This window comes from Loxodonta africana, chromosome 21, assembly GCF_030014295.1.
Source record: "Loxodonta africana isolate mLoxAfr1 chromosome 21, mLoxAfr1.hap2, whole genome shotgun sequence".
NCBI lineage: Eukaryota > Metazoa > Chordata > Mammalia > Proboscidea > Elephantidae > Loxodonta > Loxodonta africana.
Window position 1 is genome coordinate 55,575,732 of NC_087362.1, and position 18,240 is coordinate 55,593,971.

The 18,240-nt window shown below is 35.8% G+C and overlaps 1 protein-coding gene across 1 annotated transcript in view; it reads left to right on the plus strand.

Annotated features, from left to right (window-relative positions):
• Positions 1-9,340, plus strand: part of CDH8 (cadherin 8) — a 146,394-nt gene extending 137,054 nt beyond the window's left edge. The window contains exon 7 of the mRNA XM_064273505.1: positions 7,767-9,340. Within this exon, the coding sequence (XP_064129575.1) occupies positions 7,767-7,951 (185 nt within the window). The 3' untranslated portion in view covers positions 7,952-9,340. The remainder of the gene's footprint in view (positions 1-7,766) is intronic.
• The last annotated feature ends 8,900 nt before the right edge of the window (positions 9,341-18,240 follow it).

Here is an 18,240-nt window from a genome sequence, read left to right on the forward strand (position 1 = left end):
GACCATAGAAATTTTTAAAAGTGTTGTATTTATGAATATGAACTGAGTAGAATCATAAAAGTCTTTCTTTTGATGTATATGAATTTCTTATTGTTTTGTATTGTGTGGGAAGTGATATCTATTAAAATATTATGATATTTAAGGTTATGATTCATGAGTGCATACTAAAAAGAGACTGTGGGGAGTAATTAGTTTTGTTTGTGTTTGTTTACCTGTTGGTCAGACTGCCCTGGATTCATATTTAAAATTTACCACTTCCTGGCTTTAAGTAAATATGGGTAAACTGCCTAGAATCCAGATACCAACCTTCTTAATACTCACTGGGTGTTCAAAAATTGATACTTCTTTTACCACATACTATAGTGTATAACTCATATCTGATTCATATCAGCCCTATTGAACAGAGTAGAACTGCCCCATAGGGTTTCCAGGGAGTGGCTGGTGGACTTGAACTGCCAAACTTTTGGTTAGCATCTGAGCTCTTAATCACTATGGCACCAGGGTTCCGATTTCAATCATTGTGTACCCTGAAATCATAACTCCCTTTGAAGAAGATATCTTCACAGTAACTCAACATAGCTCAAAGAAATAGCGCATAACAGATCACTCAACACGTGCTGGATAGCACATGATATTAATTTTCTTCCCTACTAAAGTGTGTGTATATGTGTGTATGTGTTGTGTATCAGAGGTACAGTTGTTTTTGCAAGCTGTGAATGATGATATTGAATAAACACTGAAATTGAACAGTAAATAAGCCTATACATTAATCCCTCCCAAACTGCAAGCCCCATTTGTTATAAAATTCTCATATATAAGGAACTTAGATGAAATGGTGTTATAAAGTCACTTCAAGGAATTCAGTTCCGATAATCTCAAATCAATCCCATTTGAAATAACTGGGAAACAAAAACACTGAAGATGTGGTAATAGAAACATAATGCAATTTGGATGACAGTAGAATTAAAGGTTTTTTTGTGAGGTAGACTTAGGTTATCAAAAGGGACAGAGGGAATAACTCATTATAGAATGTTACTTGCTTACCTGTTTCAGGAGAGAGACAAGTGAGACGGGTAAGAAGGGTAAAAGTATGTATGTAGGGCTGTGAAAGGAAGAAGTACATATTTTTGAGTCACAATTTCAGGGAAAACATGTACAATAAGAGGGAGAAGCAAAACAAAACAAAACAAAGTCATGTGTATGCACAGGATAGAAAATACAGGAAAACAAACTTGTAAGTATGCTTAAAGATAAAAGCTAAAAGTAGGTAGTAGTACATAATACATATTAAAAGAATAATGGAAAACATGATAATTCCGTGCCCAGTAGTACTAAGTTTTGGTTTAAAAATTGCCATTCTTTCTATCCCAACTCATAGCAACTTTACAGGACAAAGTAGAATTGCCCCATAGGGTATCCAAGAGGTGGCTGGTGGATTTGAACTGCCTTTTGGTTAGCAGCTGAGCTCTTAACCACTGCATCACCAGGGCTCCTCTTATCTTTATATAGGATGTGATATATTTAAGAACTGTAAAGTATCTAACAAGTTCATAAAGTCAGTCCTCACCTTAAGGGCTCTAAATCTTTTTCCAATAGTATCAGAATTTTTACAGCCATCATTTTTTATTAACCTTAGGTTTCAATAACTTAGCTCTTATGATTTTTTTTTTTTTTTTTTATGATTTGGAGAAAGAATACTGAGGGCTCTTTGTAGAAACGCGGAAAAAAGATAGAATGAAGGACTTGCCAGGTGGTTATGTAGTACTCCACAATTTCCAAGTTTGCTTAACATGAATGTAATAAATGAGAGGCCTGCACATTTAGAGAGCAACTGAAAATGGCAGAGCTAGATAGTATGCTCTTTAGCAGTCAATGGGGACAACAGACAGGGGTCAGTGAGGTCTTGAACCGAAGTCACCATTTAAGAGTCATTTTCTCTAGGGAGTTTAAAGCATTTTCAAGCATATCTCAGTCCACAACTTTCTAAGAGAAAGCATTTTTCCTTCTCTTGAGAGAGCTACTTCTTGGTTAACAGAAAAGCTATGACTTACAAGCTTTTTCATTAGATCCTAAAATCCCCGTACGATTAAAGTTCTAATTTAATTCTAAACTACTTTGTAGATATGTCTGAGTTTCTAAGGAGTGAATTTTCACAATCTTATAAAAACTTCTTAAAATTCTGATGGTCAGAATTTTTTACTGTAAGCTTACTGGTGTCCGTTGGTTACTTATCTTCTACCGTGGCTCTGTGCTATGTAATAATCTGTGGATTGGTAAACCATCACTAGTGATTTAGAAATAATCCCAACATTAATGGGCAAAACATATCTCAGAAAGTTTTATCTTTAGTCACTAGGGAACTTAAACGTACTGCTGAAATCTTTTTCCGGCATCCTCTTTCTAATTCCCATCAGTTTTATTTTAAATTTCCTAAGCAGCTATCTTTTTTTTTCTATCATATGTTCAGCTCACATCTCCCTATTTTATAAACCTCACTGTTCTTCTCATCCTGTATTCAATTATGAATTCTCTGATTTTGCATTTCCCCATTGACTGGAATTTATTGCTCATGGAGTCCATCCCTCTGCTTGTAGAAGGCTCAAGAATTATTTATTGAGCCTCAGCAGTATATCTAAATTTGTTAAATCATTTTTTCTTTTCCCTCTTATAGTATGAAAGGGCAAGGCTGTTTATAGCAATCGATGTCTGCAAAAACAGCAGCTCATGAAAACCAGTTAGAAGCAAATTCCCAAGCAACACAGACTTGGCAGCACTCCATTACCTTTGATTATAAAAGGGCAAAATTAATGGGCAATTCATGAAGCTCTGTGACAGAGAGGTGACAGGAAGTCACTACAACTCAGTTGGTGGGACCCGAGGAGTTGCTCATACTGGGTGCCATTTGTGCATTTACCTCCATCATATGTGAAAATAGCCTGACTTTGGTGACCATTTGAAATGGGCTTTTCCTTCCGGAACACTTTGTCACATCTCTTATGTTTAGAAAGTTAATCTTTAGTGAATGCTAATCAAGTTTCTAATTATATCTTTATATTTAGTATTTGTGTTCGACCACACTGGGTGGGTTTTTTTGGGGTATTAGATGAAAGGCAAACATTTTGGGGCCCGTCACAAAGGACACAAATAATTTCCTTAGAAGTTTATCTAATTATTTTTATTCCTGTATAATATCCCTAAATTTTGAACTGCTATCATTTCATTAATTTAGATAAAAGCAAATCTTCAGTATTTAAATACGACACTTGTGTTAAGAATTATAATAGGTTGCAGTAATTTCAATTGTGTGTGGCCAATTAGTATAAATACAGATAAGATGTTTTTGAAGGGGTTGTTTTGGGGACGTGGAACATTAGTTTCTTGTTTGTTTTGTTTTGCTTTATTGTTTTTCTATCAGTTATAGCAGTTTCAAGGAATATTCACAGTAAATTCCTGGGACATTCGTATACTTAGGATAAACATTAATGCACATGGGGAAAAACAAATAGAAACAAAATGTTAACTTCTTTTGCCAATCTGCTTTATATCAACTTTTAAAATTATCAATCTGATCAAGAAATCTTTCAATGAATCTCCTTGATCAAATGCTATAACCCATACTCATTAGCGTAAAAACAGAAGTCCTTCCTGATCTGGCCTCAACTTTCTCTCCTGGCATCTCCACCAGCCTTATCTCTGCATATTCTCCACCACCTGGAGCTACTGAGCTTTTGGTGATGGCATGGTCTTTGGGCCTCTGGGACTTCTCACCAATTTTTTATTCTAACTGGATGGATTTTCCACCTTACTTTACATAGAGTACCTCTGTTGTTGTTGTGTGTTGTCAGTTGATTCCCACTCATAGCAACCCTGTGAGACAGAGTCAAACTGTCTCATAGGGTTTCCTAGGCTGAAATCTTTTACTGGAGTAAATCACCAGGTCTTTTCTCTCGCATAGCAGCTGATGTGTTTGAACCACTGACCTTTCAGTTAGCAGACACCAGGGTACCTTAGAGTACCTCTAGTCTCTATTTAATTCTTTATTTGGAGCTTGCCCCCTCTTTTAAGCTCTTCCTATGATTACAGGAAGATTTCTGTACTTCCTATATTTTTCCACAGCACGTTAATAGGAAATAATTTGTAGACTAGATGAGGGTATAAATAGTCCACTATAATTTTTTTTTATATATATATAATGTTGTCTCCAGAATGCTTTATGGTAGGAAGAATGTCTTATTTATTGGGAATACAGTTGGAAATATTAAACGAATGATTAAGGAAAGAATGATGAAAGAACAAATGAATGGGTTAAAAAAAGGATATTATCAAAATTGAAGGGTGAATACAAAGCAGCATGTATGTACAATAATTTTTAAAAAATTAACTTAAATTTCATTTATCTTGGTTTTGTAGGACAAGAGCAGGTTTATAATAGTATTCTAATCAATCACAAATATACAAGTTTTGGGGAAGAAGAAGTTAGGAAAAAAAGAAAATGCTATATGATCCTTTTCCAAAATAGATTTCAGAGTCAGTTAAAGAAGACAAGAAAAAAACCCCAAATACCGGATAGATACAGCATTTACTATACAGCTTAACAACCTTTGTGAAGTTCTATAGATACGAGAGACAGGCAGACAGACAGAGACAGAGAGAGGAGGGAGAATGACCAGTGCTGAGTAGTAGAGCATTTGCGGCTTCAAATATTATTATCTTCTCCCTTCTTTTCTATCATGTTGTGCTTTGTATTTTTTGGTGCTCTGTTGTTGTATGCATGTATGTTTTTGATTATTATGTCTTCCTGATGGATTGACACGTTTATCATTATAAAACATTCCTCCTTTTCTCCAGTAACATTTTTTTGGCTTTGTTTTGTTTTAAAGTCTTTCTTCCCTGATATTTTTATAGCCAATTAATCTTTTTTGTGGCTGCTGTTCGCATATATCTTTTCCTATTCTTTTACTATCAATTTATTTGTAACTTTAAAGTATGTCTCCTGTAGGCATCATAGAGTTGGACCTTGCTTATATATGCAGTCTAACAATCTCTGTCTTATCATTTTGTTTAATCAATTCACACTTTATATTAATATTATCTTGATATAGTTGGATTTTTTTTTTTTATATAGTTGGATTCAGGTCCGCCACTTTCCTTTTTTGTTTTCTATATGTCTTGTGTCTTTTGTTCCTCTATTCATTTCTTATTGCTTTCTTTTTCATTAAATGAATATTTTAAAATAGTAAATATAACAAAATATAAGCAATTATTTTTAATATATTTTGTAGTTGTTTTCTTTGTGATTGCTCTGGGTTTTTTAGATGAAATTAAAAAAAAGAAACAAGGAAAAATTAAACAATTAAAAGGATAGTACTTGGGTGAAATAGGACCATGAGCAAAAATATGGAAGTTAAATTGTTCAATTTCTCAGGGAGGATTGTAGATTATTGGTACCATTCTGTGAATACTGGTGGTGCTACAACTCCTTAGAAATATCCACCCTGGTATTTGAAATTTGGACTTGAGTATCAAAAAGAAGTCAACCTTAAAAATAATATATATATGTATATATATATATATATATATATATATATAATATGAAACCTACAAACATTCTTGAGATTATGACATTAGTTAGTTAACTTATGTGGAAAAAATCAAATATGTATATATACATAATATAAAAAAGAAAAAATATGACATTAGTTAACTTATGTGAAAAAAATCAAATATGTATATATTTTCTATATAATGCTGATTGTGTTTTGAAGTCCAAAGCTGCACCATGGATTTAATTATTTAACTAAGTAATATAACCTTCTGAGTGTTAGTCTCCACGTCTAAAATGTGGGGATTACATTACCTACTTCATAGCTCTTTACTGATAACTGAATGATATATGTCTATATGAAACATCACATGTTAGATAGAGTAAATAATCAATATGCACAGAGCAGTTGATGTTGACAGTGATAAATGCAAATACTAAAATGCCTTGGCTCTGTGCCCAGTACAATGTAAGCACTTTTAATTTTTTCCTAATTATTATTTATAGTAATTCTGTAAATAAAGTATTAATCTCTTGTGTTCCAGTATCCTCAGCAGTAAAATGAGGTCAAATAACTTGCCCAGTATCACATAGGTAGCAAGTGACAAAATTGGGATTCAGCAAACTATGTGTGTTTAGCTCAAACAATACTCTTTTCTTTCTCCAGAAGCTGCTGTTTAGCTCGTGGTCAGGCTAGAGAAGAGATGTAAATCTTTAAGGGCATACTAATACTTCATTTAAAATATAAACTTTGCAGTTTTATTGAGAAGATAAAGCATAAAATATAAGTTGTGGAAGGATCAAATGTTAATACTTTTTTTTTTAACTTTTTATCTTAATATTAGGGGTTTGTATGCTTCCTCTGTAAATGGAGAATGAACCAATGCATCAGAGATAAGATAATGAAAGAAAAAGGGTTTATCAGGTGATACATTCGAGGCCATTGGTTTGACTTACAGGAAGTGAGGTTAAAGTGTTCCATTACTGGGGTGGTGAGCACTACCCAGGATAGTATTTATCCATCTGTAGTTAAACAAATTAGAATACTGCAAAGTGTCCATGGTAGTTAACTAAATGCAAATCCTGTAGCATATCTATGGGGGTTAACCGAGTCTGAATTTTTGGCAGGGCTCTGATTACTTGATGTGTATTTTAGAAGTACTTTCATATTTAAAGAACAAAAAAGTGTTTGAACGTTTTAGAGGTCTGAATGCGATCAGTTGAGAAATAGAGGAATTTGATATATCAAATGCAAGTCTGTTTGTTTACATTCAGAAACCAAACATTTTTCTCCTCTTGGCTTCCTTGTAAATATTCAGTGTCACAGGAACACAAATAAATAATTGGCCATCTCCAATGCATTCTGTATAATTTACAAGAGATCGAAAGTTTATTACATGGTACAGTCAGAGTTGAACTCTATTTATTACAAATGAGCAATCTTAAAATGGCCCCAATTAGTTTTCAGAAATGTACTAATGGACCAGACCTTGTATTTTTAACTATATATATGTGTATATATATATATATATGTTCAAGGATTAAGGATTATGTATTGAGTTCTATGCTATTTGAATTATCCTGGAAAGATTAGAAGATTATCTTCTGTTTACGCTGATGAAAACCTCTATGAAAAATTACAATATTAAAATGAGCTAGGTTTATTCTATCCAAAAAGATCCCAAGGTCAATTTTTGATGAAAGATAGAAATAAAAAATGATATGATGCCCCATTTTTAATCTTATCCCATTTAACACCGTTAAGGGCCCCTTCTCAACAACTGATTCTGCTCTGGCCTTTTGCTGGGTTTTCAGTGTTCATCTCTAATATGTAGTCAGTTCAAATAACTAATAGTGAGAAATGGGTTGAGTTCACCCAAGATAAACAAAGAGATATACAAAATATATGCTTATATAATGAATTCAATAAAATAAAACCTGCTTCATCAAGAAAACATCTTTTAATTTATCCAGAGATGGTCTTCCACAAGCTAAGCTCCAGCAAAGTGTCTTTGGAATAAGAATTGATATCTTTTTTTTTTTTAAGCTGTCAAATGCTTGTTATTTTTTCCTTATTGAGTGGTCAGATTCCATAATCGCCATGTTGAAAATACCCAAATTAGGGGAAATCTTAAACAGACACACATGCTTTCAGGAAGAAAATTGAGTTGCACGTTCAAACTGAAATACCCTAAATGCTGATGTTATTTTTTCCTTCCCATAGGGAACCACAGTCAGATATCTCGAGTACCTGTTGCTATTAAAGTGCTGGATGTCAATGACAACGCCCCTGAATTCGCATCCGAATATGAGGCATTTTTATGTGAAAATGGAAAACCCGGCCAAGTAAATATCTCCATGTTGTTAATGCTGAATATGTTTGTATACAATTGTCTCATATTTGATTAACCTGCATTATAATGTGGATTTGCATCATTTACAATCTGCAAAGTCACAGGCAAGGCACACATCCAAATGGGAGCAGAGAAGGAATATTCTCTTTCCTTAGATGTTAACTCTTTTCCTACTTATGACCAAATTGGCTCCTGAAGTGGAACAACCATGAACTAAGAGCAAAATAACTGTCTTAAAACATCTGGGTATATGGATGATAGCAGGGAGGTCTTACAGAGATGGGGCCTGAATTGTGACTTTCAAATTTCAGGGAGCAAGGGAACAACTCACAGGAAGGGAACATTTGTTTTATATCAAATGTATGAAGTAACACATACTAGTGGAACCCAAGACAACAAGTGGTGTATAGGAAGTTGTAGGAAGTGAATATTGAAATCTGTAGTAATGTAGTTATATTTAGATAAACATAAGATAGAAACACTTTTTAGGCAGGCAGGTAGATCACTTAATAATTGTGTATTGATGCAGGGTGTTTTATGCTTATGTGTCCTCATAGTATGGACAGGGGTAATATGGACAAAGAGAAGAAAGAAAGTCAATAGAAAGAAAGAAAGAAGGAAGGAAGTGTAGGTGGAAAGGAAGGAGGCAGGAAGGAAAGAAAAGAAGGAATGGAGGGAAGGAGACAGAGGGAGGGAGAAAGGAAAGGAAGGAAGGCATGGAGGAAGGGGAAGAGGGAGGGAGGGAGAGAGGGAGGGAAGGGAAGATAAAACAAGCAAGAAAAAAGAAACCAGAAACCTGCTATACTCTGAATGTCAAAATGGAAATAGCCTCTGTAAAGTTCTACAAAAACACAAATGTAATAGATTTATTTTAACAAGGTGCCGAAGTACTGTATGTTTAAGAAATTTATCGTTTTTCAACTTCCTAATTTATTTCTGGATGGTGACATTTTAATTTAAATAAACAGCAGCTGACAGCATGACACTGGAGTTGTTAATCCAACTATTCTTGTGCCTCATGTGGGTGTTAGGAATTAAACTTACTATTTGCCAAGCAGCTTACCTGACAAGAGTCAGATTTTTTTTTTCCCTTCAAGAAGGAAATAGCACTGTAGTTCTATGCTTTTATTTAATCATTACAAAAGATCAATGTGTTACCTCCCAGAAAACGATGGGTATTTTCCCCTAGACTACTCTCATATATCTGAAGGATTAATATTGTCTTCATGTACCAGAATAAGACATACACACACATACAAACACAAACCAAAAACCAAACTCATTGCTGTCAAGTTGATTCTGACTCATAGCAACCCTCTAGGACCGAGTAGAACTGCCCCATAGGATTTCTAAGGCTGTAAATCTTTACGGAAGCAGACTGCCACATCTTTCAAACCACAGACCTTTCGGTTAACAGCTGAGCACTTAATCACTGTGCCACCAGGGCTCCTTCACATGCACATAAATCAAGTTAAAATTATACTAATAAAACCTACTAAGTTTTAACAGGAGCCCTGATGGTGCAGTGGTTAAGCACTCAGCTACTAACCAATAGGCCGGCAGTTCAAACCCACCAAGTGTTATTCACTTCAGAACGTTCACTGTTAGTAGAGATACACTTTTTCCAGCATTCTAACATTAGCTAAGATATTTCTTAATCTTATCCTTTGTAATTGCCCTCCATTAGATTTTTCATTATCTTCACTTGTGACCCTTTCAGTATGGATTAGATTTAATATTTATATGTTTGGCATTTATTGTCATTTGGTTTTGTGGGTGGATTGAGTGGGCAGAGAGTTTGATGGAAATACGGCAGGTCAGGTTCAAGGATATGGCTCTGTAGGCCAGGTCATTGTAGGTGTAATGTAGCCAATCACGGATTTATCAGTCAGACTTTTTAGGTCACACAGAATCTTGCAAATGCTCTAGAATTAAAATACAACTTGGTTGTTTGTGCCAAATTCATCACACAAGTTTAGAGAGTCAGCAACATGGATATTTTAAAACTTCAGCATTGGCTTCACTTTTGACATTGACATGCATGCACCTTGAGCCTCCAGGAATCTGGAGGTTTACCCTGTGGATTTTGACTGTTCTCAAGGTTTTAATGATTTCTCAGCAGTTCTTATCTTTTAAAAAAAAAAAATGTGTTTGTTTCTTCCCTTTTTCTATGCAAGATCAAAATAAAAAGGAAAGTTGATTCTTTGTTTCATAATTTTTACAAATGAAAATGAATGACTCAATCTGTGAAGTAATGTTTATATTGTAAGTGTGTCTACTGAACCATCTTATCTCCACATGAATCTGCTTAGGCGTGCTATTTAGAGTTCATCATTTCCATGAAGGGATCAAATCTTTGGCTTCTCAGCATCCTTGTAGACATAGGGCCGACTAACAGATGCACACACCCTTGTTCAAACAACTTTTTTCAATGCTTTAAATCCTTTGTGGTAGTCAGGACTCTTGCTTCGTTCATTACTTCATTCCTAGGTCATTGTTAATAACTAAATGATCTCATTTTTACATTTTTTTTCAAAATTCATATTTGTTACCTACTCTAATTAGTGGTCACTTGTGTAAGTTCAACATAGCTACACTTTCCATCATCTCTGGGATTAGTTGCCTTACAGATGACTGACTCAATTTGAAACTAGAGTATTCATTATCAGGTGATTACATGCTCATGAAAAATAAATGTCAAAAACTGAATTAGCAGTCAAGCCATAGTTATGTGAACATTTTTCACCAATTGCTGTCTGCTTTACAACATCCTCAGAGAAAGAAGTGCATGAGACTTTAAATTCTCTGGTTTGCCTGGAAGGTAGGGATTTAAGGCTAAACTCAAGGGGATCAGCTTGTTGGGAAATGGTGCAGCTGGAAATCATTAGCAATAATCAAGGGCAAGCTATTATAAAACCCTGTTAGTGTAAACCGTCCGGACAGAGAGGGCTTCTGCAAAGATATTTTTAAAACATCTCGCAAAATAAAAACTCATATCAACATGGACATAGAGAATTCTATTGTACTTGACTCGATTTCACTACAAAAGACTCTAAGCACAGTCAGAATCAAAGGAAAGGAAAGAAAGGAGACTGCTTCCCTCTTGTCCAGGCGTGTATCTCCAATGCATGGCACAATTGTGCTAAAATAGGCATGGGTTCGCTTTGAACGTAGAATTGGAAATCATATCTCCTTCTACCATCTTCTCGTGATTCTTAAGTTGAAAGGTGATGATTCCCTTGAATTTGTTCCCTCAAGGGAGTAACAACCCTACCACCGGAGAAATAACTAGCTCACAGTTCTTATTACTTGAAAATCAACATGAATTCCTTTTGACCAGAAAAAAATTTTCATCAACTCTTCTTTTTGATAAATGAATTTTAATATAGTTTTTTCTGATAGCTACTTTTTTTTTTTTTTCAAACAGTAATGTACTTTAGGTCAAAAGATAAAAGTTGGTGTACATATGTAGACCCTGGTTCAATATTGGCATGATATGGTCACTAAAGAGTACTTGGCCCTCAATTTAACAGTATGTATAAAGAAGAAACTCTCCACTTGTTCCTCCCAAATGGCCAAGGTAGAAATGGGAATATATGCTGGGAATTCCAAAATTAGAAGGCACATATATGCCTGGCAGCTCATGTCTTCAGTGGGATGGTAGATTTTGGTCAGTCAGCGATTATTAATTGAACACCAACTATGTGCCAAGACTTGGCTAAAGACTGGGAATTCATAGACAATCAACACCCTAAATATTGATTGTTTACCCCCTTAGAGCTTACTCCCTGGAAAACGTGTCTTTAGGAGAATTAGAAATGATAGAATCATAAGAAAATCCTCATATGCTCCAGACATGAAGGAGACTGAAGAGATGGAGAGAAATAGAGTTGTCTCAATTAAAAGGCCCTTTAATACAGGACACATTACACTAGAGAGGGAATACCTATTAAGTGCTGAAAAGGAGTCAGCTGAAGATAAAGCATATTCTGTCTGAAGAGAATTATAGTCTGACCAGGTGGTTGAAGGAACAGGTAACAGATGCAGAGAAGCCAGTATGTTCCTTCAGTATCCCTGATGCCACCACACTCAGAACCAAACATGAAAGAAAAACATAGACCTTCAATGACCAGTGCTGGCCAAAGGACTTCCATAGTTACATGCTATCTGAAGAGGATCTTCCTTAGATTTTATTTCAGATGCTAACCTCTTGCTTACAATATATTCAGAATTAGGGTGATTTGCTTCAGATAGTGCATTGATGCAAAGTTAGAACTGAAAATACTGTCTTCCTAGGTATGAGCCAAGGTCCCCTGTTGAGTCTCAGAGGTTGTTTATTGTTTGAGAGTCAGTTAAGTGAAAGACTCTTTCAGCTCTTGCTCCTTCAGGAAAGAGCCTCCACTGTTACTATAATTAAATCTAAGAGAGTATAATTTAAAACTTTTCACCATCTATACAAGTTAACATGTGCTACTTGGAGTCAAGTTTTATATGTCTGCATTAAAAATTCTTTTGTTTATCTCTTTCAATCTCATATTTCTCTCTTTGAGCAACATGGCAGCAATGTAGAAATTTACTTATCATGGGAATATCACAGTTAAAAAAAAAAAAGAAGAAGAAGAAAATATTCGCCAGTACTTCTGGATGAGGTACTAAATCAAGGCTTGGCATGTAATGGATATTCACAAAATTTAAGAAGCATGTTTCAGTTCATTCCATTCAGCAATGACTAATTTCAAAAATTAGTTTCCCAGATATTACCATGGAAACACCCACAGGCATACACACAGTGCACGATCAAACCTCTTCAGGTAAAAAATTATTCATTCATGATTGATCATATTTATTGTGCATCTTCAAGGTGCTAAAGTTGTAATACAATCTGGGGAACAATGTGAAAAGAGCAAAAAAAAAAAAAAAAGTCCTTTCTTTTGGAGCTTTATGAGGAGGAAAACCAAAAACCAAACCCACTGCCATCGAGTCGATTCCGACTCATAGGAACCCTATTGGGCAGAGTAGAACTGCCCCATAGAGTTTCCAAGGAGTGCCTGGTGGACTTGAACTGCCAACCTTTTGGTTAGCAACCATAGCACTTAACCACTATGCTACCAGGATTTCCAATGAGGACAAGGAATTGTTAAAAAATATAGAGAGAGAAAAGAAAATGAACAAATATTTTAATTTAAAATTTTGAAAAGGTCACTGAACAAAATATTGAAGCAACTAGACAGGAACAAAGAAAGTGGGGATCTACTTTACAAAGGTTGTCAGAGAAAGTTACTTTTGATGCAGGTGTTATTTAAGCTGAATCTATAAAAATAAGAGACTAGGCATGCAAAGAATGGCAGCAGGAGACTTGTAGCCAGCAGAATGAGCATGTGCAAGGACCCTGAAGGGAGAAAGACCTTGGTATGTTTGAGGAATTGAAGACATCTGTGAATAGAGCATAATGAGCAAGAATGATACTAGAACAAAATGAGATTTATATTTGAATAAAATCTACACACACACATACACACCGATATTCACTCTTGTGCACACGCGGTTGAGCAGGAAGACCATTTAAGAGTCTGTAACTGCAAAAGAAAATGGTCCCTGGTCTAAGATGGTGGCAGTGGAGATGGAGAGGAGGGATTGATAAACCTGCCCACCTACCTAAATGCCATAATATGTACAAGCATCTACCATATAATCAACACCACAACTCCAAGAGTTTGGTGTTAGCAACCACAACTTACAGCTCTGGAAGCTGAGCCCGAAAAAGCATAAGGGTCTAACCAAGGTGATGAAACATGGTAAAGATGGATTTCAAAGTTTGCTCCAAAGCCCCTGCACTTTCTAGGATCTCCCAATGATTCCCAGATGAGCAGAACTTTGCAAATCCATCACTTGTGTGATATACTTCTTAGAAAGATGGTCTTGAGAATCAGATTCTGATGAAGAATGAGCATTTAAAAAAAGAAAAAGTCAACCCCTGTGATCAATAAGGCATAATTTACTCAAAAGAATTCCATGAGGTTTCAAATGAAAAGAAGCACAGCTTAATGATACAAATGAAAATAATTATCCCTTGATAAAAAAAATTGATACACACCACCAATGAATGGGTATGCCACTTTATTTAGGTATTTATTTTCTAGGTTCTGTTGATCTTTTTCTAATAAACGTGAAATAATAAAATGAAATTAGCATGTTTTATAACACTCATGAAAACAATAAATATGGGAGATTTAATTTTAACTTTCCTGCCAGCAGGCATCTTTCAGGACCTATCTGCATATACAAGAGGGAGACAGGATTGATTTTAAAACTGAGATGAAATTGATGGCTTCAACGAAATGCATAAAACATTATTTTCATTTCATTTTGGGTGGAGTAAAGAGGTGGTAAATTATTGAAAGGCATAAAACAATATTTGAGGAAATTGTATGTTAAAAAAAATTTCTGGAGTCATGAACAGAAGTATGAATTTTTAGAGCACAACTTCACAGGTGGAGGAAGCATAAATAAAAAAATGTAATTGAAGGGTTTGAAGCTAGAACAACCAAAATTTGAGTACCAGCTCTGCAGTACTAGTTTTGAAGCCTTGGACCTTAGCCATTCACAGGTTATTCTCTCATACCTTAGAAAGAGAAAGACAAATAGCTATGGATATATTGAAGTTCTTAGTACTTGTAATTATTAGTCATTGATATTTTAATCAGTCTCAAAAGTAAAATGTTCTTTATTAGTATTGTCTTCGTTGGTTTTATTGTTGTTTGTTAGTGTTATATCTTTATGAGCTTTATGGTTCAAAGCAACACACTATAAATAATTTCTAAATGTGTCAACTTAAGAGAGGACTATTGCCCTGTATTGGAATAACTCTTCCTAATAATTTGTTAGAGTTTTATTTATTAGGGTGAAGGCCATACATCATTCCTCTCTACATGAATTTGTGGGTCAATATAATCATTTTGGAAACCCTAGTGGCATAGTGGTTAAGTGCTATGGCTGCTAATCAAATGGTCGGCAGTTCAAGTCCGCCAGGTGCTCCTTGGAAACTCTGTGGGGCAGTTCTACTCTGTCTTATAGGGTCACTATCAGTCGGAATTGACTCGATGGCACTGGGTTTGTTTGTTTGTTTTTATAATTATTTTTTTCAAATTCCCTGCAATCAATTTACAGGAAAGTATTCTTTCTAAATCTTTTCCCAAGCCATGTTTGCAGACTGTATATGCAATGGCTGAAAGTCTTGTGTGGTTCCAAATTCTGTATGTTTTATTCTAGCCCCCAATCTCATTGATACTGATGATCCATGGAGAAAATTCTGTGAAAGACTGTATAAAAAACTTGGGCTATTTCATAGACTGGTGTATTCTTTTATTTCCAGCCTGAACAAGAAGTTAGGATGGAAGAAAAATGGGCACATGTGTATACTTGTTTCCATGTGTTCATGGAAGCCATGTTGACGGGCATCGCTTTTGGAAGAAAGTAAAATTGATTCTAGGTAGTAGGAAGTTTTAGGCCTAGGCATTGTTTTAGTGACATGAATCAAGTAAGGCCTGGTACCAAGCAGAGCTGACACATAATTGGAAGGCCAGAAAAGAAAATGATGAAAGAGCTGTAACTGCTAAGATATGTGGGTATAGCACCTTCACACAGGGTTGATAAAGCCTTTTAGGACTATGAGACTCGGATGGAGTTCTTGAGGGTGGCATTTCTCAAAGTGAGTGTCTGAGAAAAAACTTATGCTGTAACATGTCAATATATGGGAGTGGGGGTGTGGGTGTTTAGTAATGTTGGGAAGCACCAAGCTAAACAAAATTAAACAGCATTGTCTTCTGTTGGTTTCATTTAACTGTACAATTCCTTATCATTTATAAATGCATATGAATCTTCAAGAGGGTTATATGGGTTTTGACATTTACTGGTGGTGCAGTGATTAAGAGCTCAGCTGCTAATCAAAAGGTTGGCAGTTTGAATCTGCCAGCCGCTCCTTAAAAACCCTATGGGGCAGTTCCATTCTGTCCTATAGGGTCACTATGATTCAGAATTGACTCGAAGGCAATGGGTCTGGTCTGATCTGGTCAGTTGATTATAAAATGTTTTAAATTTGCCTCAGAGAAAATTATGGAACTGGCGGTAATGGAGCAGTTGGTGAAATCTTGCTCCAGGAGGAAAAAGCAATAGGATGTATTCTCAGCCCAGGAAACCAAGTTTAAATGTTAAGGGGGCATCAGGAAATACTCCTATGAAGTGATAAAGTAGAGGGTTAATATGGGGGGCGGGAAGGAACATGATTTAAAAGGAAGTTGAGACTTCCTAGTTGTGCTGAGAAATGTAGATTTCCCTCTATTAATGGGAGGTATGGAAACCCTGGTAGGGTAGTGGTTAAGAGCTATGGTTGCTAACCAAAAGGTTGACAGTTCGAATCTACCAGGTGCTCCTTGGCAACCCTATGGGGTAGTTCTACTCTGTCCTATAGGGTTGCTATGAGTCGGAACTGACTTGACGGCAACAGGTTTAGTTGTTTTGGTTTGGTTTAATGAGAGATATTACCCCATTGAGTCAATTTTGGTGATCCCATGTGTTACAGAGAAGAGCTGAGCTCCATATGCTTTTCTTGGCTGTAATCTTTACAGAGGCAGATTGCCAGGGCTTTCTTCCATGGTACTACTGTGTGGGCTTGAATCACAGACCTTTCTGCTAGCAGCCAAGTGCAAACCATTTTCACCACCCAGGGAGCCTTGGTTTTGTGTGAACAGTTAAGCACTCAACTACCGAATGAAGGATTGGCAGCTTGAACCCACCCAGATGCACCTCAGAAGACAGGCCACACAATCTGCTTCCAAAAGGTCACAGCGTTGAAAACACCATAAAACTCAATTCTACTCTGACACACCTGGGGTCACCATGGGTCTGAATCTAGATGGCCACTAACAGCAATGACAAGGAGAGGTAACTATTGAAGAATTTTTAAAGCAGGACAAGATATGGGGTAGGTTTTTTTGTTTTTTAATATTGATTATATGAGCTTAGTACAAAATACACACGAGACACGCAGGATCCAGCAAAAGAAAATAAAAGCCAGGAGGAACAGGAAAATCTAAACATTATATAAACATATTCTTCAGGATCCCTTGCTTTGTATCACTTTTCTTCAAGTTAGGCTCAGTAAGTGTAGGACAAGTGAAAAGGAGTGACACAGAGGAAAATGTCAAAAGCTCTAGGTGGTTTAAAAAGGCACAAGTCCCAAATACCTGCCCAGAGGACTGAGGAGCTCACTTAGGGTTTAAAATAGACACACGGAATCTTATCTACAACCTCTCATTGGAGTTTCTGTAGTTCAGAACTCTGGTACGTGTTCTGAATAACTACCTAATACTTTTTAAAGAAGAATATATTCATGTGAAAAACAGTGACATGGTAAAATGTTTTCAATGGGTAGGAAAAGAAAAATGTATCAAGTTATCCAAAATATATAGGCAACGCCCATTAAATATATACAAACATGTTTTTATTTGAACTACATTATGCAGTCTTTGAAATAATCGGGGATGTGGGATAACTGTGTGGATTTGGAAACAATTTCAGGCATATCTATATTTCCCCCTTTCTCAGTTAAGCATCGTTGTTATAATTTGGTTTATCTTGTATGCGTAATTCTCATTTCAAGAACCTCTCTTTTAGGAAAATATTCTTATCCTCCTTTGTTTTGTTTCATTTGGCTATGCATACCATTTATAATCTAATAAGGGCTATGGACTGTCCCCTCATAAATACGCATATGTAAAGAATTCCATACTACTTTACATTCAAGTTGGGCCAATTTGGGCCAGCTAATCCCATTAATGGATCATTTTTTTCCTCCATCAAGTTGAAAACTCTTGCTCTAAGATAAAGAAGTTAGTATTTCAGGGAAGTTAGTATTGGTAATTGGAAATAAGCTGGTAGTAACAGGCAGAGGATTGGGTAGAAAACCAAAAAATATGTTATCTATTCTGCACTTCCTTTGACTTAACCTTTCTGTCATCTCTCCCCTTCCCATTGCCTTCTAACACACATCGCTAGAGTAGGATTTGCCATAAAAGGGAAAATTAAGTTTTACCTGAGAAAGTGACTGTGCTGTGATTGCAGATATCATTTTGGCTCTCATTTCTGAGTCTTCCTAGAAAATAAATGTAGCTTCCAGAAGCCTTGGGAAACATTCCAAGAGTTAAAATGGATGGCTCCACTCTCACCTTGTCCACACTCAGATAAAGCTATGGCGCCCGCCTGTTCATTTTGCTGTACGTAGCAGCCAGAATCAAAAGGGAATCTTTATAATCATAAAGAAAAGCACAGGGGCAGCAAGGATGGATG